Source organism: Phalacrocorax carbo, chromosome 20 (assembly GCF_963921805.1).
Source record: "Phalacrocorax carbo chromosome 20, bPhaCar2.1, whole genome shotgun sequence".
Classification (NCBI taxonomy): domain Eukaryota; kingdom Metazoa; phylum Chordata; class Aves; order Suliformes; family Phalacrocoracidae; genus Phalacrocorax; species Phalacrocorax carbo.
Window position 1 is genome coordinate 8,966,948 of NC_087532.1, and position 19,068 is coordinate 8,986,015.

General features: G+C 58.1%; 3 protein-coding genes across 10 annotated transcripts in view; all 3 read left to right on the top strand.

Annotated features, from left to right (window-relative positions):
• The window catches only part of CCDC30 (coiled-coil domain containing 30), a 40,720-nt gene extending 37,218 nt beyond the window's left edge, over positions 1 to 3,502 (top strand). For all 8 annotated transcript variants that reach the window (XM_064470358.1, XM_064470354.1, XM_064470355.1 and 5 more), the window contains 4 exons: positions 91 to 227; positions 527 to 641; positions 2,172 to 2,239; positions 2,952 to 3,502. In XM_064470358.1, coding sequence (XP_064326428.1) covers positions 91 to 227; positions 527 to 641; positions 2,172 to 2,239; positions 2,952 to 3,165 — 534 coding nt within the window. In that variant the 3' untranslated portion in view covers positions 3,166 to 3,502. The remainder of the gene's footprint in view (positions 1 to 90; positions 228 to 526; positions 642 to 2,171; positions 2,240 to 2,951) is intronic.
• A 2,496-nt stretch (positions 3,503 to 5,998) lies between these two features.
• Positions 5,999 to 7,873, top strand: LOC135316623 (coiled-coil domain-containing protein 81-like). Its single transcript, XM_064470578.1, has 5 exons — positions 5,999 to 6,065; positions 6,368 to 6,429; positions 6,981 to 7,137; positions 7,403 to 7,659; positions 7,762 to 7,873. Exons 1-5 carry the CDS (start codon positions 5,999 to 6,001, stop codon positions 7,849 to 7,851), a joined length of 633 nt encoding a protein of 210 aa, XP_064326648.1. The 3' UTR covers positions 7,852 to 7,873.
• A 9,508-nt stretch (positions 7,874 to 17,381) lies between these two features.
• LOC135316562 (coiled-coil domain-containing protein 81-like) lies at positions 17,382 to 18,270 on the top strand. Its single transcript, XM_064470176.1, has 3 exons — positions 17,382 to 17,534; positions 17,800 to 18,056; positions 18,159 to 18,270. The coding sequence occupies exons 1-3, from the start codon at positions 17,390 to 17,392 to the stop codon at positions 18,246 to 18,248; spliced, it is 492 nt and encodes a 163-aa protein (XP_064326246.1). The 5' UTR covers positions 17,382 to 17,389; the 3' UTR covers positions 18,249 to 18,270.
• The last annotated feature ends 798 nt before the right edge of the window (positions 18,271 to 19,068 follow it).

Genomic DNA, 19,068 nt, shown 5'->3' on the forward strand with positions numbered 1-19,068 from the left:
TGCTTTGGTAAAGTGCTCTAAGGTTTACAAAGGACAGGGAAGAGCGAAGCGTAACTGCTGGTTATAATTTCCTTCTGCACCACTGCTCAGGGGAAGGTGCTGATTGCACAGATCACTGCTGAGAATGAGAAATTACTCCAGGAAAGAAGACGGCTCCTCCAGAAGATAACTGACCAAGAGGAGACCCCTTGGAGCAACCGGTCTACGACTGCCACCCTGCAGAGCAGGTAGGCAGTTAATGATGTCCACACCTCTGGGAGCCTGCTTCTTCCCAGTGCTTCTCTGGTTTTATGCCTATTTCTCTTAAGAAATCCAGAGGAAAGCCTGAACTGTGCCCCAGGCACTAGTGCTGTGGCTTTTAATTGCTGTGGGATAAAACTAGCTCCTTTCCCCATCAAAGCCCTCGGCATACAGCTGAAGGTTGTGGAGGCCAAAGGGTCTGAGGATGAAAAAGAAAGTGCCCCTTTGAAAACATTGCATGGCCAGAAGGGAAATAACTTGTGCCTTGTATGTGTGATGTGCTCAGAATGAAGATCCTGGATGAGGAGAATGTGCGGCTGCACGAGAGTAAACTCCAGCTCTCCGGACACGTGCCCACCTTGCAGCGCACGCCGAGGAGCATCCACGCTCCCAACACGGAGGTGAGACTCTGACAGGGCTTGGTCTCAGCAGACAGGTTGTAGGAGCTGACATCTCCTGCAAGCGCGGGTTGAGTTTGTTGCAGTTGAGGGTGCTGGAGAAGAGCTGAATCGATCCTTTGGTTGGGATGGAATGGGACACCAAACACACAGTAGATTGCAATGGCTTTGTTGGTGAGGAGGGACTTCATGGGGAGCTGAAAGCTCAATGAACTTGCCATACTGCTCCATCTCCGTGCTGCTGTGCAACGAGATCCTTTTTCACAAGGACAGAAATTTCACTTTGGCTCTTTTGCAGATTTAGGGTTGTAAAAAGACCTTAGTTTTAAAGTTACCTCTAAAATTAGGAGAAATGACCCAGAGCACTGCGGCTGGGAATGTTACTCCTGTAAAGCAAAAAGCTTCAGAACAAGCTGACCGATACTATTGACTACATGGAACTGAATGAAGGTGCGCCTTAACTAAAAGCTCAGTTTCGGATTGACCAAATTAATGGAGAACATTGGGGAGAAATGGAGAGAAATCCAGGAAAGTAAAAATCGGTGTTTCAAAAACTCTTCAAATAAAACTGGTGGATGTGGAAGTGTATTGATACACTTTGAAATTTGGGGGGAACCCAGTTTGGTTGGAAATGAGCTGTTAAGGATGAAAATTTTGTGTCAGCCCTGGTGTGGCCAGCAGGAGCCGGGCAGGGATGGGGCCCCTGTGATCGGCCCTGGGGAGGCCCCACCTCGAATGCTGGGCTCAGGTTTGGGCCCCTTGGGACAAGAAGGGCCTGGAGGGGCTGGAGCGTGTCCAGAGAAGGGCAGCGGGGCTGGGGCAGGGTCTGGAGCACAAGTGTGCTGGGGGGCGGCTGAGGGGGCTGGTGGGGTTTAGCCTGGAGAAGAGGGGGCTGAGGGGAGCCCTTCTCGCTCTCTGCAGCTGCCTGAGAGGGGCTGGAGTGAGGGGGGGGTCGGTCTCTGCTCCCAAGGAACAGGTGAGAGCACAAGAGGAAATGGCCTCAGGCTGCGTCGGGGGAGGTTTAGGTTGGATATCAGGGAACATGCCTTCACTGCAAGAGTGTTCAGGCCCTGGCACAGGCTGCCCAGAGAGGTGGGGGAGTCACCATCCCTGGGGGGGTTCAAAAATATATAGAGGTGGCACTTGGAGAAGTGGTTTAGGAGTCCTGGTAGCCTTGGGTTGGCGGTTGGACTTGATGATTTTAGAGGTCTTTTGCAGCCTTAATGATTCTATGATTCGATGAAAGTGCCGTTTGGCGCCTGGCAGAAAGAGCCGTTTGTGCGTCCCACTGTGTTTTATTTCATAGAACCATTGCTTTCTGTTTGTTTCAGCTGGGCTAGTTAGGGGTTATTATTGTTTAGTTTAAATTCAGACCCAAAGGACAGACCTATGATTAGCACCTCTGTGTGGCCGGAGTTCTCGGGGAGATCCGTCAGTGGAGCTGGGGGCATTTTGAAGGCCAAGACTCTGGTGGTTGAAATTCCGGGCCTGACGTGCACCTCCTCCTTTGAAAGTCTCTCTTCCTCCTTCCAGGACTCGAAGAGTGCTAACTTCTCTGAACGCCAACTACAGAGTAAGGTGTTGCCATCTCCCTGTACCAGGTACCGTGGGGTAAAAGGAAGAGGCACAAAATGCCTCTCTGCATGTGGTGAGGGAGATGCTGAGTGTTTTGCCTTCTCCACCCTGTGATTTCACTTCCAAGGGCCCTTTTTTTTTTTGTTATTGTCTATGAGGGAAAATGGAATTAAAAGACTCTATGAAATTGGTGGGATGGAGAAGTTAATTTCTCAAAATATGTTGGGGAGCAGCGTAGGATTTCCAGACCAGCTTGGTGCCCAGGGGTTTTGGAGGAGCATCTTCACACGAGGTTATGAGGCTTAGAGGGTCACGGCTGCCCGGAGCTCTGTGACCCGTGTCCCAGGCTATGCGGCAGGAGGGAGCGTGAGCTCTTTCTCCCCCTGTGCAGCCAGGAGCACCCTGATCTGTGCCAAAATGGGCCAGCGGGAGGCAGAGAGACCCTGCAACTCTGGTCTCTGCTTGCTGGAGCCCCAGCACAACGGGCTGCTTACAGCCTTCAGGGGCTAGGGAGGCTGACGGACAGTCTGTCCCAAGTCAGAGGAGGTTCTGGGGTCGATGGGGGCTGTCAGCTACTTGGCTTGAGGAAGAGTATCGGAGCCTTAGTCCAAGTGAAAGGTGTTGCCCGTAGCCCTGCACTGCCTGGCAGAGATGTTGGGAGGGGCGCTGGGGCTGTGCAGGTGGCAGAGGGTCAGACAGACTTTGCAGAATGACTTAAGAGAGGAAATTTGTTTTCAGCTTCCCACCACGAGAAGCGCCAGACTCTCTCAGCACCCTGAAGGCCACGCAGGACGCGAAGCCTGGAGGAGAAGCTGAAAGCCAAGACTCACCCTTTTGCTTATCCCCCTCTCAACCTTCGGAGATCGGCTACTTAAATGTAGCTTCCCCTGGAGACACCACAGCCTCCCAGCTGCAGGGGCTGAGTCAGAGCATCAGCTCTGAGAACTTCTAAACGGGGAAAGATGTTTGTAAAATATTAGCCGGACTGCAAGGCTTTGGGCTCCTCTGGCTGTGAGATAACAAGGACCGACGGCAGGGGGAGAATTGCCAAATGGACGGACCTGGTGATCTCTGTCATGTATTTCAACTAAATCAGTCAACAGCTTTTTTTCAACTTGCCCAACTCTGTGTGTGTGATCCCAGATCCACCTGGTGGCTGGAAATTTTAGATAAACTCAGTAAAGTGGAAGAGGGGTGGGGTGAAGCCTATCTTCACCTGAATCCTAATTTCTTGTCCAGTCAAAAACTACAAGCTTTGTAAATAAAACTCAGCAAAGTTCATGTCTGCACTCTCTGATCCTAACCAGTCCCTGCCATGTGTCCATGTTTCTCTGTTCCCCTTGGTCTGTGCACATGAAGGAAGATGGAGGGGAGGAGGGAAATGGAATAAGAGCATGCGTGGAGAAGAAAGGAGGGGATCTGAGCACCCAGAGAAGGAAAGAGGGTACACCTTAATGCTTACTAACAGTGGTGGAGGGTCTACGAGGATGCTTGGGTGGGAGTAGAAGGAACCGGATCATGCAGAACAGGGGTGTCGAGGGAACAGCTGTGCTTGCAAGAGGGAAGCAGAAAGGATCAGAGTGTGAGCTATGGGGAAGAGAAGGGATCCGTACATATTCAGGAGGGCATGGGATGACTCGGAATCACCGTTTGCATGAAGAGGAACCACGGAAGCCTGAGATCTCGCAGGAGGAGAGGGAGAGGTCCTCCAAAATAGCGGATCAGCCTGGAGGGCATCTGAGCACGCCTGGAGGGGAGCAAAGGGGACCTGAACTGGCACAGAGGGCCACGGTGGGGATAAGAGCGGTCCCCAATGGGCAGAGAGCAGCTCTCTTCTCCCAAGGGAGGGAACAGAGGATCTTTAAGGAGAAGGAGGAGGATCTGAGCACACATCAGTTGACATTTATTCAAAGCTGACTTGGCTCCAACCACAATTTCAAAATAAGGTTTTTTTTTTTTAACCTAATCTGCCATGCTCGCTTGTATCTGCACTGAAATCCAACGTTAAAACTATTGGCTTGGATTTTGTGGATGAGGGAAAGGCTGTGGATGTTATCTACTTGGACTTCAGCAAAGCCTTTGAAACTATCTCCCACAGCACCCTCCTAGAGAAGCTGGCAGTTCAAGGCTTGGACGGGTGTTGTCTTCACTGGGTAAAAAACTGGCTGGATGGGCAAACCCAGAGACTTGTGGTGAAGGGAGCTAAATCCAGTTGGTGGCTGATCATGAGTGGTGTCCCCAGGGCTCAGTGCTGGGGCCAGTTCTGTTTAATATCTATATTAATGATCTGGACGAGGGGATCAAGGGCACCCTCAGTACATTTGCAGATGATGCCAATTGTTTGGGAGTGTTGATGTGCTGGAGCGCAGGAAGGTACTGCAGAGCGACCTGGACAGGCTGGATCATTGGGCCGGAGGCAACAGTATGCGATTCAACAAGGCCCAGTGCCGGGTCCTGCCCCTGGGTCACACCAACCCCAGGCAGCGCCCCAGGCCCGGGGCAGAGGGGCTGGGAAGTGCCCGGCGGAGAAGGCCCTGGGGGTGCTGGCTGACAGCCGGCTGGGCATGAGCCAGCAGTGCCCGGGTGGCCAAGGAGGCCACCAGCCCCCGGGCTTGTGTCAGCACTGCTGTGGCCAGCAGGAGCCGGGCAGGGATGGGGCCCCTGTGCTCGGCCCTGGGGAGGCCCCACCTCGAATGCTGGGCTCAGGTTTGGGCCCCTCGGGACAAGAAGGGCCTGGAGGGGCTGGAGCGTGTCCAGAGAAGGGCAGCGGGGCTGGGGCAGGGTCTGGAGCACAAGTGTGCTGGGGGGCGGCTGGGGGGGTTTAGCCTGGAGAAGGGGGGGCTGAGGGGAGCCCTTCTCGGTCTCTGCAGCTGCCTGAGAGGGGCTGGAGTGAGGGGGGGTCAGTCTCTGCTCCCAAGGAACAGGTGAGAGCACAAGAGGAAATGGCCTCAGGCTGCATCAGGGGAGGTTTAGGTTGGATATCAGGGAACATGCCTTCACTGCAAGAGTGGTCAGGCCCTGGCACAGGCTGCCCAGAGAGGTGGGGGAGTCACCATCCCTGGGGGGGTTCAAAAATATATAGAGGTGGCACTTGGAGAAGTGGTTTAGGAGTCCTGGTAGCCTTGGGTTGGCGGTTGGACTTGATGATTTTAGAGGTCTTTTGCAGCCTTAATGATTCTGTGATTCTATTAGTTTCTTCTCTTGCTCTCTACATTCAGGCTTCTTTCCATACCCACCTCAAAACAATTTTGGGCAACCTTTCCCAAAAGCATGTGGTCCCCTGCACCTAGACGGTCTCTGCTTGGGCTACCTGGGGACAAGGACGCCTGGGAATTTGGGGGAATTTTTAGTTCCAACTTGATTTTGTTCCCCCTTCAAGTCTCCTAATCTTGTCTCTCTGGCACGGTCTTGGTGTCCTTGTTCAGCAGCCCTTGTAGGCGACCCTTTGGGTCTGCCTGTGGAGAGGGCAGCGGGTGGGTGGGGAGAGCTGCCCCAGATGCCCTCTGTGGCAGGGGCTGTGCTCACCTGCAGCCCCTCTGACACGGGCCGTGGTCACAATGGGGCACACCCCCTCACCGGGACACCTTGCCTCTCCCCACGGCACCCAGCCCGCACTTCCCTGCCAGTCAGGGAGGAGCTCAGGTGTGGGGGGCTGCTTTGGCCACTGCTCTGCTCTTGGGAGCTGCTTTGCAGCCCGCAGGGGGAGGCGGAGGCAGGCAGTGCCACAGCGCCGGCGCTGTGTGGACAGGAGGAGCGGAGGGGCTCGGCCAGGAGGAGCTGCAGCCATGGAGTGGTTCTCCTCTGCCTTCCTCCATGCGCTGTCTCCTCACCTGGCGGATTTCACAAAGGAGGGTAGGTGCTGCCAGAAGGTCCCGTGCTCGAGGCTCGGAACTCGGAGACACCTTCCTGGCGTGGACTGGAGCCCGTCCTTGTGCCAAGCCTTCTCCCCTCTTTCTTTCAAGTACAGAGCTGTGTCCCCAGCACGGGACGCCTTCTCATGGGGACACAGCTAGAACTCGGCTCTGCAGGGCAGTTCCTGCATGGGTGGTGTGAGGGGGGAGGCGGTGGTGTAGGACGACGCCTGCACCTGCTGCCTTGGCAAGGCGCTGAGCTTATTGACGTCACGCGTGCCCTGTCTCGCTCTTCTTCCCCAGAGATGGCCAGCATTTGGGATAGCGTGTCGGAGTGCTATCGCCAAAAGCTGCTGCTGAACAAGGTGGGCTGCTTTCCTTGCTGTCCTCCAGACCCTGCTGTGTCCTGGCCCCTCCCCGGCCTTTAATTCCTCCCCGCAACGGCTTAGGAAGCAGAAAACATGCCCCAGAAGGATCCTGCTGAGGACAGCTTTGCCACAGAGCAACTTCTGAGTGGACGGAGAGAAAAAGCAAAGCCCCGCTTTGGACAAAGAAGAACGTGGGCTTTCTTCTTTGGAGGCTTCCCTAGGCCTGCTGGCAGGGTGTAATGAGCGGGCAGAGAGCCGGGGGCAGTGTCCAGGGCTTGGCCCTCCTCGGGCCCTCTCAGGCTCCGGGTGGTGTGTCCTGCTTGTCCTTCACCTTGCGTGGCCTGGGAAGAGGGTGGGAGGGTAAAGCGGAGGGAGAGGGGAACAAGGTGGAGGGCAAGGCTCTTCCCCAAAGCTTTCCAACGGGGCCCCACCTTGTCCCTGGCGACCACCGGGGTGGGCAGGCCAACAGGGAAGCCTTAGTGTGCCTCGACGCTCTTCTCCCACCGGAACAATTCCAACGGCTCTTTCTTTCTCACTCTCGTTGGCAGGCTGTCAGGCTAATGGGCATGGCCACCGTCTACATCAGGGAGGAGGACTTTTGTCATGGGAACAAGGCGAGTGTCAAGGTCCAGAAACCCATGTTCCACCTGGACAAGCCAGTTCTGCTGGAGAAGAAGCTCTGCTACGAGACCAGATCACGGCCCGGTAAGAAGAGACCTCCAGGGCTGGGCTTGCGAAGCCTTGAGTCAGAGCTGGCGTTTCCCTCCCGCTCCCCCTTGACAGGAGCAGCGGTCTGCGTGGGGACAGGGTGCTGGCCCCCAAAGGCAGGCCGAGTTGCTTGCTGCTGCGTGGGGAGTCGGTGGGGTGGGAGGAGGCTCGGTGGGCTCTTGATGGGTCGCGGTGCTGAGAGCTGATGTGAGTCTGCTGAAGGCTGAGCAAGTGACTTTGTTGCCGGGCGGTTTCTTTGCAGAGGACTCAGAAGTTGCAGAGCTGATCTACGCCGAGGTCGCCTTCTACCTCTCCATCCCCAAGAAAAAGGTCTTGAAGTGCGTCAAGGCTACCACAAATGTCATCGCGTGGGCCTTGACCGAAGGCAAGGACTTTGACTTTGTCTTCAAGAACTTTGGCATCCTGGTGTGCCGGGGAAGGAGAGTGGTCATGCGGTTCTTCGAAGACCTGCTGCGAGACGTGGACAAGACCGGCATCCTGGCAAACACTGCCCTGCGAGTGAGTCTGTTGTCTTTTCAGCGCTCCCTCTACCTCTCTTGCAGCCAGGTCGAAGCCATGACCTCGGGCACATTCACTCCCCTGCCTCTCTCCTTCTTGCAGAAGTCAAGCCTGAGGCCCTTGGTCATAGCCCGCAATGAGACAGCTGTTTTCCAGATGCCTCCTGGGGGGATCTTTGTGTTCCCACAGTGAGTATGTTTGCTTCTGTCGCCCCGGGCTGACCAAGCGAGCACCTTCTCAGCCCCTCTCTGGTGCAGCCGCTCAGAGGTGCCAAAGGCCGAGTTCCTGGGGCTGCTCTCCTCGGGAAGCTGCTGTGGAGTAGCTGTGCCCAAGGGGTGCTTCTCCGTGAAGTGCATGGCCACTCCTCGTCCTTTGGGAAGCGGGGTGTCGTCAAGTGGAGCACCAGGGGAGAGGGCCTGCTTACCTTCCCAGCCGTGTGGGGCGTGGAGAGGCAGTGAGGGGGACCCTTTCCCATAAAGCTTCCTCTGGTCCTCCCCTCTCCTTTGGGTGAGAATGAAATAGAGAAGCACCCAAACAAAACAAGCCCAAGGTGTCAGCATTTTCACGCGGAGTTTGCTGACGCTCCTTTCCTAATGTCTATTGCCACCTTGTTGTATGTTGCGCTCTGCAAACCTGGGGACTTGAGAGTAGCTCAGCTCTCGAGCAGCTCTGGGAGCAGCTCCTTAGTGGGGGCTGCAGGGGACTCCATTGCCCCTTACTGAAACCACCGGCACCTTCTTATTTGCAGGCTTGTGTACAAAAGTGCCACGTCTGAAAAAGAACTGGCTGACAAGGCGGCCCAACGAGGTACCGTAACAACGCACCCATGCCATGTAGAGACGCAAGCGTGTCTTCCCCACATATGATGCCACCTCCCCGGGGCGAGAGGTTCTCCAAAGTGACCAGCACGTCCCAGCTCACCCCCTTTTCCAAATGGGGCCCCTAGGAAGGAAGCAGTGGGGCAGGAAGTGCTCAGGGAGCAGCGTGGCCCCGTGGGAAGGGAGGGCTGGGAAATAGTGGTCGTCGGGAAAGGGCCAAGACCGCCCTAGGAAGCCCGACGGCAAGGCCTGGGGGTCCAGGCCTGGCACTAGTAGCAGTCGCGTGCACAGATGGCACGTCTGTCTTGCGGGAAGCGACCCAGAGGTGCAGCTGTGAAGAGCTTCCTGGTCTTGTGCTTCCAGGGGCTCGTCCTGCTGAGCGCCTGCTCTCCCGAGGGCGTCTTTCTCCCGTCCGGACAGGGGGCCTTGGTCTGACGGGAGAGAAGAGGGGCAAGGCGGGGACTGCAGCAGGTAGCGTAAGGTGAGACTCTTCAGCCACCCCTGAGCGGCACGTGGCTCATGGCCGTCTCGTCCTGGCTTTGACTTGACTCCTGGCCTAGGCCTAGCTCCCGTGCAGAGCTGCCTTGTGCTGCCTGCACGGGGCTGCTCCCTGAGCACCAGCTGAAGAACAGGCACCTGCTGTTCTCGTACAAGCCCCGTGTGCGGTGTGTTTGCAGCGTGCTGCCGCCAATAGAGGGGACCCGTGCAGAGAAACGCAAGGAAGCCAGAGCGACGGACCGTCCTCAAGTCTGGCTGCCTCCTCTGGACAGTCGGCTGGGAGCAGCAGAGGTACGTGCTACAGGTGGACGTAATGATGGTGTCACGTGTAGGAAAACACGGCTCTGTGGAGAGGGTGTCCTCAAAGACAGCCGCGACACTGCGGACGTGTTCATCCCGTCACTCCTCCTGCCTCTGCCTTTCGGCCTGGCCAATGACCCCATCTGTTCACACCACGCTTGGCTTCCACGTGGACCCCACCTCCCGGTTCCCCCATCTCCTGCACCGGGGTCCCCGCCGGGGGCTTGCAGTCCCTGGCGTCTCTAGTGCTGCCCTGTCCAGGGGCGGGAGAGAGGTGTGACCTGGGCTCTAACGTTCCTCTTTGTCCCACCCAGGCCAAGAGTCAGTCCGAAATACTCCAGGTGAAGTGGTCTGACTTGTACGCGTGCTTGCCCTGGCCCAAAAGTAGCACGCAGGAGAGGGCCGAAGTACAGGCAGGACAGGAGGAAGTCATCTCCTGGGCCAAAAGGGATGGGGAGGAGATTTCTTACTGCCATCCCCGGGCAGAGAAGGGGAAGATACCGGCCCCTCCGCTGGAGACGCCACAGCCAGAGTAAGCGTGCGGCAGCTCCCGGCAAGGCTGGGGAGAGTCGAGCGGCAGAGACCGCCCGTCTGCGGGGTCAGGGGCCCGGTTTCCCCTGACACGGGCATGCCTGGGGTCAGCCCCGATGCCTGGTGTCCCTGGGCAGCCCCAGCCTGTGAGCAGGGGCCAGGGCAGGGTGTGAGAGGGAATTTGTCCCTGCTGTTGCAGCATCAGGTCACCACGAGCAAGGCAGGTCTTGGCAAAACTGGAGTGGTACAGATCCCGCCAGCAGGTGTGGAAGAGGAAGACAGAGCTCAACCGGCTGCAGGCAACAGTCCCGAAGGAGGTCCACTGGTAAATATCTGCAGGCATGGGAGGCATTTTCCTGGTGCACATTCTCCTCCCTTGCCCGGGCAGCGGCAGCTGGGAAGGACTGTCTGTACTGACAGCCGGGTGGCAGGAGAGCAGCGAGGTCCTGAGGCTGTGCCCCTGAGTTAGAGCTGCCTTCCAGCCCCAGGGAGATGTCCGCAGGCAGAACAGGGGCAGACGGGGACATGGCTTTCTTCCTCTGGGATTGGCTCTGCCTTTCCACCCCACAGACACTGTCCCTCCTCTGCCACGGCACCCACAGCCCGACACCTTGCCCGGAGGGCCCTACCTGTCCGCTGCCAGGTCTCAGCCCTGAGCTGATGGGCCTGGTCCAGTGGAGCAGGGGGTGTCTCAGAGACCACAGCAAGCCTCCAGGACCAGGCCTGGCAGGCAGGAGGTCTCTGCCCTCCTCTCTCTACTTCCAACTGATGTCAGCACGCTTTTGGTTCCCCCTCAGCGTCGGGAAGAAGATGGAGCTGCACGGCCTCAGAGAAAAGCACGAGGCCGGTGCGACAGCATACGGGACGTGTGCGCAGTACGGCCACGTCGCACCACGCAGACCTGCAGCCCGGCGTTGAGGAGCAGAGCCTGAGGGGCCCAGCAAGCCCCAAGCTTGTCCATCGTGTCAGACTCGAGCGAATGCGTGTTGGTGCTGGAGCTCCCGCTCTTGCTGCCAGCGCTGCCTGCCCTGCAGCAGCAGAGCCCTCAGCAGAGTGGGACCTTTCCAAACATTGCATTCCTCCTGGAGATGCCAAATAAAGACGCCAGGGTCACCAAGCCCTGCCTGGAAGGACATTCATTGGCAGGCCTTTGGAAAGGACGGGCAGCTCCTGATCCCGCGTGCTGGCCCATCCTCCTGCAAAAGCAGCCTGCGTGCACAGTGCCTCCCGTCGCCAGCACCCTCGGTGTGACCGTGCACAGGCAGCTCAGCCTGGTCTTGCCCAAAGTGGGAACTGGGCAGCACTGGAGGGGAGGAGGGGAGATGCGGGCGTGCAGGAAGGGGAGAGGAGGGGAGGGCAGTGCCCAGCAAGGTGGAGGGAGGGCGCCTGAGCACACGGGGATGGGGATTGAGGAGGACATCTAAGGGCGCCTGCAGGGAAAGAAGGCACTCTGAGCCTGCCAGGAGGGCAAGGGAGGGCACCCGAATGCCGCGGGTGGGACTGAAGGGGATGTGTGCATGAACCAAAGGGCCAGGGGAGTCTCAGAACCTGCAGCCAGGGTCACAGAGGAGATGCAAATGGGCACTGTGGGGAATGGAGGGGCTCTCAGTGCTCTGCAGTGCAAGGTCCTGCTGCTGGGAGGTCGTCAGACAGAGCTGTCTCTGGTGCACACCACCTTCATTTTTACATCCGCACCGCTCAACAAAAGCTTGTCAGGGGACAAGTCACAAGGCCCATGGCCTCACCGGCTCAGAGGATGGACCCAGCAGATTTTACAAGCCTGACTTGCTGTTCTTTTTCTTGTCCTGCTCCAACTGTTCTCTCATTCCTTTCTCTTCTCAAGGCTCAAGGGGTGGTCCTTCCCTCTGGGGGCTCTACTTGGCTCGCTCTTTTAAGGCTTTTGCTTTGAATAGAAGCACTTTTCTAGTGCTCCTGCGCCTTTCCAGCTTATCCATGCTGACCATGGAAGCATGTTGCTTGCAATATCTTGGGTGGTGCTTTCCACGTGTGACTTAACAATTGCCAAACTTCTTTTCAACACAGCCTTTCTAAACAGGCCATGGACTAGGCCCCCGACACCTGCACCGCTTGTTGCAGCAAGGCTGTTGCTGGCTGGGCTCTGTATTCATGGCCAAGCACAGGTCCCCATGATTTTAAACCACCCCCGTTTTGGTGTGGTTTCTTGACATATCAGAGGCTTCCTGGGCTGAAGATGAAGCTTCACAATCTCATATCCCAAAGCTAAATGAGACGTGCCTCTTCCGGTCAGCCTTTATTTCAATGCTGATCATGTCAATGTGCTGGCAGTTTACCAGCAAGTAGCGTTGGCTTATCACTGTCAGGATCTTCTTATCGCCACCAGTCGGAACATAGCACAAGAGGAGAACCGCAGAGTCCCCAGAAACCTGGTGCTACACCCCACACGTGTGTAGAGGTACAGTTAAACCCTCCAGAGAACCCTGCTAATGATGTGCCACATCCCCAGCCATAGCACAAGCGTAGGGCTCCTCAGCCTTTCTGAGCTCTCTTTTGCCCTGCCACTGCTGCCGAGTTGACAGCTGAAGCTTTGTTGTGGGAGTTAAGAAGATGATTCCGATATTCCATCAACATGGAGAGGGACGGATAATAGCCTTTCTGCAAAGCAGACTGCCATGTCTGTCCCTGCAGTGCCATTTCAGACATGGTGTCTTTGCTGATGCCATGTGCTGATGCTGTGTGCTCCTCTTTTCCCACCAGCTCCACCTATCTCTACTCAGAGCTCCAGGGGCCTCCCCTGGGCAAGTGTGGTCAAGTTCAAGCACCCTGAGTTTGGCCTTTGTTCCTGTGGAATGCCTTGGGGTGCACAGAAAGGCACACCCAGGGGGGTTGTGGGTGCAGCAGAAGGAACATGGAGCGGTCCAGGCTGCCCATGGGACTTGCAACATGCCAAAATGTACAAGAGTGGGCTGGACCTTTGACAGATAAGCAGGGGGCTGCAGGGTGCGCAAAAGGGCACACCGAGGGGGTTTTGGTGCACTGAAAGGCACATGGAGGGGTGCGAGGAGACCCCACAGGCACACCCAGGGGTCCAGGGTGCGCCCAGAGGCATGCTCAGGGGGACCAGCCACAGCAGAAAGCAAAGCAAGGGGAAGTGGCCAGTCCCAAAATGGACACCGGTGCCCTCAAAGGGACGCTCAGGGCTCCAGGGATGCAGAGAGGGGCACACTGACGGGCCCAGTGTACCCCCACAGCTCACACCGAGAGCCCAGGAAGCACAAAAAGGCACGTGGCGACGTGTCCAGCCACTCACTGTCTCTTGTGCTTCCCGGGAGCCTTGATGGCGAGAGCCTGCCATGGTGAGCCCGTCCGTCTCCCACACAGGTGAGTGCTGTGGGGAGCTGGGAGATGAGGACGGTGGGTGTGCAGAGCGTGCGGGGAGGTGGGTGCCTTGGAGAGGTGGCCTTGGGCAGCCTCTGGAGGTTCCTTCACGGGCTTTAGAAAGCCAGTTGCCTGATGGTCAAACATGCAAAATCTGGTTTCTTCCTTTGTGCGTGTCCCTTTCATCCTTTCTTTCCTCTGGCGGGCTTGCATCTTTGCAGTGTCCTCTCACACTTGATTAGAGGCCATTATGGCCTTGGGTTAGGTCTGCTGTAGCACTGACCCCGGATCTTGCTTTTTCTCTCCCAGTCACTGGTGAACATGAAACCGGATCTGCTGGGGATTCTCCCTGGACGTCTCCTGCTGTTCCGCCAAATTGAAACAAAGTCCAGGCTATCCCCTTGCAGGGCAACACCGCCCGATCGTGATGCTCTGAGAACAAGTATTAAACTGGTAGAACACACGCATGAACCTCTGTGAAAAACCTTTCCCTACGCCCGCCTCCGTGCTTTCCCATCGCCGTCCCTCACGAGCTACCTCAGCATCGGGCTGAGCAAGGTTTTGTGGCTGGGACAGCAAAGCCCTTGGACACCTGCCCTTCCCCGGCTCCCCACGGAGGCGGGTCTCAGGGCACCTGGGGGGGCTGCAGGTGCCATCCCGGCTCTGGGGACCATGGCCAGGCCTGTGGGACTCTTCTCAGCCCAGCAGCGGTGCTGGGGGCCGGGCCGCCGGGGCAGCCAGGGCCGTTCCCTGCGCCCGCAGCCTGCACCCGGGCAGGGTGTTGGGGGAGGCCCAGTCCCGGTCGGGGCGGGATGGGGGTCTCCAGGGGACCTCCCTGGGGCTGGAGCAGCGCGGCCCTGCCTGGAGCTGCTCCCTCCTGCTGGGTTGGGGGCTTCGGGCCCGGGCAGGGTGGGGCTTCCATGGACACCAGCCGGGAAGGGGACCCGGCCTGGCCTGGGTGCGCCCGGGGCTCAGTGCGGGTGTGCAGGCCCCAGGGCACGCTGGGCGCTCTGGTCCCTCCCTTGCCACGTGGCGTGCTGGGAGCTGTGGCTTGGAGACGGACACGGCGTCTCCTGAGCCGTGCTCACCGGCGCCTCTGGGCTGCTTGGGAAGAGCTGGAGCTCAGGGGAAGGACGGACACGGCCTTGGCAAGGACTCGGCCCTCAGTGGCGCCAAATTCTCCCCAACACCCAGGCAGACGGGGCTAACGCCAGGCTGTGCAGAGACGGTCACCCGCTTCACTGAGCTGGGGTTTTTCTTCCCCTAAGAACACTGCAGGAGCAGAAAATATTCTGGGAGGAAATACAGGAGAGGCGTGCCCAAGGACTTTGCAAGCGGCAACGTCATTCACGATCCTTTTCCCAAAGAGATTGTGCTTTTATCGGAAACGTGCAAAACCCAACGAGTTTGAGTCGCAAGTAAGGAAGCAACCCAGCAGCCAGCGGGAAACAAGGCTGCCTGGGTCTGTTACGGGCTGTCATCAGCTCTAGGAGTAAAGCACGCTTCAGGGTGTCTGCAGGGAAACCAAGCGTGCTTTCCCCGAGCCTCGTCCCTCCTCGGAGCCTTGGTTGGAGGAAGCGCTTGCTGGTCAATTGTAGCACAGAGATGGCCAGGCCCAAAGACTTGTGGCGAATGCAGTTAAACCCAGTTGGCGGCCGGTCACAAGCGGTGTCCCCAGGGCTCAGTGCTGGGGCCAGTTCTCTTTAATATCTTTACCAATGACCTGGATGAGGGGATCAAGTGCAGCCCCAGTAAGTTTGCAGAAGACACTAAATTGGGCAGGAGTGTTGGTATGCTGGAGGGTAGGAAGGGGCTGCAGAGGGACCTGGACGGGCTGGATCATTCGGCGAAGGCCAAGCGTATGCGATTCAACAAGGCCCAGTGCCGGGCCCTGCCCTTGGGTCACACCAACCCCAGGCAGCGCCCCAGGCCTGGGGCAGAGGGGCTGGGAAGTGCCCGGCGGAGAAGGCCCTGGGGGTGCTGGCTGACAGCCGGCTGGGCATGAGCCAGCAGTGCCCAGGTGGCCAAGGAGGCCACCAGCCCCCGGGCTTGTGTCAGCACTGGTGTGGCCAGCAGGAGCCGGGCAGGGATGGGGCCCCTGTGCTCGGCCCTGGGGAGGCCCCACCTCGAGTGCTGGGCTCAGGTTTGGGCCCCTCGGGACAAGAAGGGCCTGGAGGGGCTGGAGCGTGTCCAGAGAAGGGCAGCAGGGCTGGGGCAGGGTCTGGAGCACAAGTGTGCTGGGGGGCGGCTGAGGGGGCTGGGGGGGTTTAGCCTGGAGAAGGGGGGGCTGAGGGGAGCCCTTCTCGCTCTCTGCAGCTGCCTGAGAGGGGCTGGAGTGAGGGGGGGGTCGGTCTCTGCTCCCAAGGAACAGGTGAGAGCACAAGAGGAAATGGCCTCAGGCTGCGTCAGGGGAGGTTTAGGTTGGATATCAGGGAACATGCCTTCACTGCAAGAGTGGTCAGGCCCTGGCACAGGCTGCCCAGAGAGGTGGGGGAGTCACCATCCCTGGGGGGGTTCAAAAATATATAGAGGTGGCACTTGGAGAAGTGGTTTAGGAGTCCTGGTAGCCTTGGGTTGGCGGTTGGACTTGATGATTTTAGAGGTCTTTTGCAGCCTTAATGATTCTGTGATTCTATTAGTTTCTTCTCTTGCTCTCTACATTCAGGCTTCTTTTCATACCCACCTCAAAACAATTTTGAGCAACCTTTCCCAAAAGCATGTGGTCCCCTGCACCTAGACGGTCTCTGCTTGGGCTACGTGGGGACAAGGACGCCTGGGAATTTGGGGGAATTTTTAGTTCCAACTTGATTTTGTTCCCCCTTCAAGTCTCCTAATCTTGTCTCTCTGGCACGGTCTTGGTGTCCTTGTTCAGCAGCCCTTGTAGGCGACCCTTTGGGTCTGCCTGTGGAGAGGGCAGCAGGTGGGTGGGGAGAGCTGCCCCAGATGCCCTCTGTGGCAGGGGCTGTGCTCACCTGCAGCCCCTCTGACACGGGCCGTGGTCACAATGGGGCACACCCCCTCACCGGGACACCTTGCCTCTCCCCACGGCACCCAGCCCGCACTTCCCTGCCAGTCAGGGAGGAGCTCAGGTGTGGGGGGCTGCTTTGGCCACTGCTCTGCTCTTGGGAGCTGCTTTGCAGCCCGCAGGGGGAGGCGGAGGCAGGCAGTGCCACAGCGCCGGCGCTGTGTGGACAGGAGGAGCGGAGGGGCTCGGCCAGGAGGAGCTGCAGCCATGGAGTGGTTCTCCTCTGCCTTCCTCCATGCGCTGTCTCCTCACCTGGCGGATTTCACAAAGGAGGGTAGGTGCTGCCAGAAGGTCCCGTGCTCGAGGCTCGGAACTCGGAGACACCTTCCTGGCGTGGACTGGAGCCCGTCCTTGTGCCAAGCCTTCTCCCCTCTTTCTTTCAAGTACAGAGCTGTGTCCCCAGCACGGGACGCCTTCTCATGGGGACACAGCTAAAACTCGGCTCTGCAGGGCAGTTCCTGCATGGGTGGTGTGAGGGGGGAGGCGGTGGTGTAGGACGACGCCTGCACCTGCTGCCTTGGCAAGGCGCTGAGCTTATTGACGTCACGCGTGCCCTGTCTCGCTCTTCTTCCCCAGAGATGGCCAGCATTTGGGATAGCGTGTCGGAGTGCTATCGCCAAAAGCTGCTGCTGAACAAGGTGGGCTGCTTTCCTTGCTGTCCTCCAGACCCTGCTGTGTCCTGGCCCCTCCCCGGCCTTTAATTCCTCCCCGCAACGGCTTAGGAAGCAGAAAACATGCCCCAGAAGGATCCTGCTGAGGACAGCTTTGCCACAGAGCAACTTCTGAGTGGACGGAGAGAAAAAGCAAAGCCCCGCTTTGGACAAAGAAGAACGTGGGCTTTCTTCTTTGGAGGCTTCCCTAGGCCTGCTGGCAGGGTGTAATGAGCGGGCAGAGAGCCGGGGGCAGTGTCCAGGGCTTGGCTCTCCTCGGGCCCTCTCAGGCTCCGGGTGGTGTGTCCTGCTTGTCCTTCACCTTGCGTGGCCTGGGAAGAGGGTGGGAGGGTAAAGCGGAGGGAGAGGGGAACAAGGTGGAGGGCAAGGCTCTTCCCCAAAGCTTTCCAACGGGGCCCCACCTTGTCCCTGGCGACCACCGGGGTGGGCAGGCCAACAGAGAAGCCTTAGTGTGCCTCGACGCTCTTCTCCCACCGGAACAATTCCAACGGCTCTTTCTTTCTCACTCTCGTTGGCAGGCTGTCAGGCTAATGGGCATGGCCACCGTCTACATCAGGGAGGAGGACTTTTGTCATGGGAACAAGGCGAGTGTCAAGGTCCAGAAACCCATGTTCCACCTGGACAAGCCAGTTCTGCTGGAGAAGAAGCTCTGCTATGAGACCAGATCACGGCCCGGTAAGAAGAGACCTCCAGGGCTGGGCTTCCAAAGCCTTGAGTCAGAGCTGGCGTTTCCCTCCCGCTCCCCCTTGACAGGAGCAGCGGTCTGCGTGGGGACAGGGTGCTGGCCCCCAAAGGCAGGCCGGGCCGCTTGCTGCTGCGTGGGGAGTCGGTGGGGTGGGAGGAGGCTCGGTGGGCTCTTGATGGGTCGCGGTGCTGAGAGCTGATGTGAGTCTGCTGAAGGCTGAGTAAGTGACTTTGTTGCCGGGCGGTTTCTTTGCAGAGGACTTAGAAGTTGCAGAGCTGATCTACGCCGAGGTCGCCTTCTACCTCTCCATCCCCAAGAAAAAGGTCTTGAAGTGCGTCAAGGCTACCACAAATGTCATCGCGTGGGCCTTGACCGAAGGCAAGGACTTTGACTTTGTCTTCAAGAACTTTGGCATCCTGGTGTGCCGGGGAAGGAGAGTGGTCATGCGGTTCTTCGAAGACCTGCTGCGAGACGTGGACAAGACCGGCATCCTGGCAAACACTGCCCTGCGAGTGAGTCTGTTGTCTTTTCAGCGCTCCCTCTACCTCTCTTGCAGCCAGGTCGAAGCCATGACCTCGGGCACATTCACTCCCCTGCCTCTCTCCTTCTTGCAGAAGTCAAGCCTGAGGCCCTTGGTCATAGCCCGCAATGAGACAGCTGTTTTCCAGATGCCTCCTGGGGGGATCTTTGTGTTCCCACAGTGAGTATGTTTGCTTCTGTCGCCCCGGGCTGACCAAGCGAGCACCTTCTCAGCCCCTCTCTGGTGCAGCCGCTCAGAGGTGCCAAAGGCCGAGTTCCTGGGGCTGCTCTCCTCGGGAAGCTGCTGTGGAGTAGCTGTGCCCAAGGGGTGCTTCTCCGTGAAGTGCATGGCCACTCCTCGTCCTTTGGGAAGCGGGGTGTCGTCAAGTGGAGCACCAGGGGAGAGGGCCTGCTTACCTTCCCAGCCGTGTGGGGCGTGGAGAGGCAGTGAGGGGGACCCTTTCCCATAAAGCTTCCTCTGGTCCTCCCCTCTCCTTTGGGTGAGAATGAAATAGAGAAGCACCCAAACAAAACAAGCCCAAGGTGTCAGCATTTTCACGCGGAGTTTGCTGACGCTCCTTTCCTAATGTCTATTGCCACCTTGTTGTATGTTGTGCTCTGCAAACCTGGGGACTTGAGAGTAGCTCAGCTCTCGAGCAGCTCTGGGAGCAGCTCCTTAGTGGGGGCTGCAGGGGACTCCATTGCCCCTTACTGAAACCACCGGCACCTTCTTATTTGCAGGCTTGTGTACAAAAGTGCCACGTCTGAAAAAGAACTGGCTGACAAGGCGGCCCAACGAGGTACCGTAACAACGCACCCATGCCATGTAGAGACGCAAGCGTGTCTTCCCCACATATGATGCCACCTCCCCGGGGCGAGAGGTTCTCCAAAGTGACCAGCACGTCCCAGCTCACCCCCTTTTCCAAATGGGGCCCCTAGGAAGGAAGCAGTGGGGCAGGAAGTGCTCAGGGAGCAGCGTGGCCCCGTGGGAAGGGAGGGCTGGGA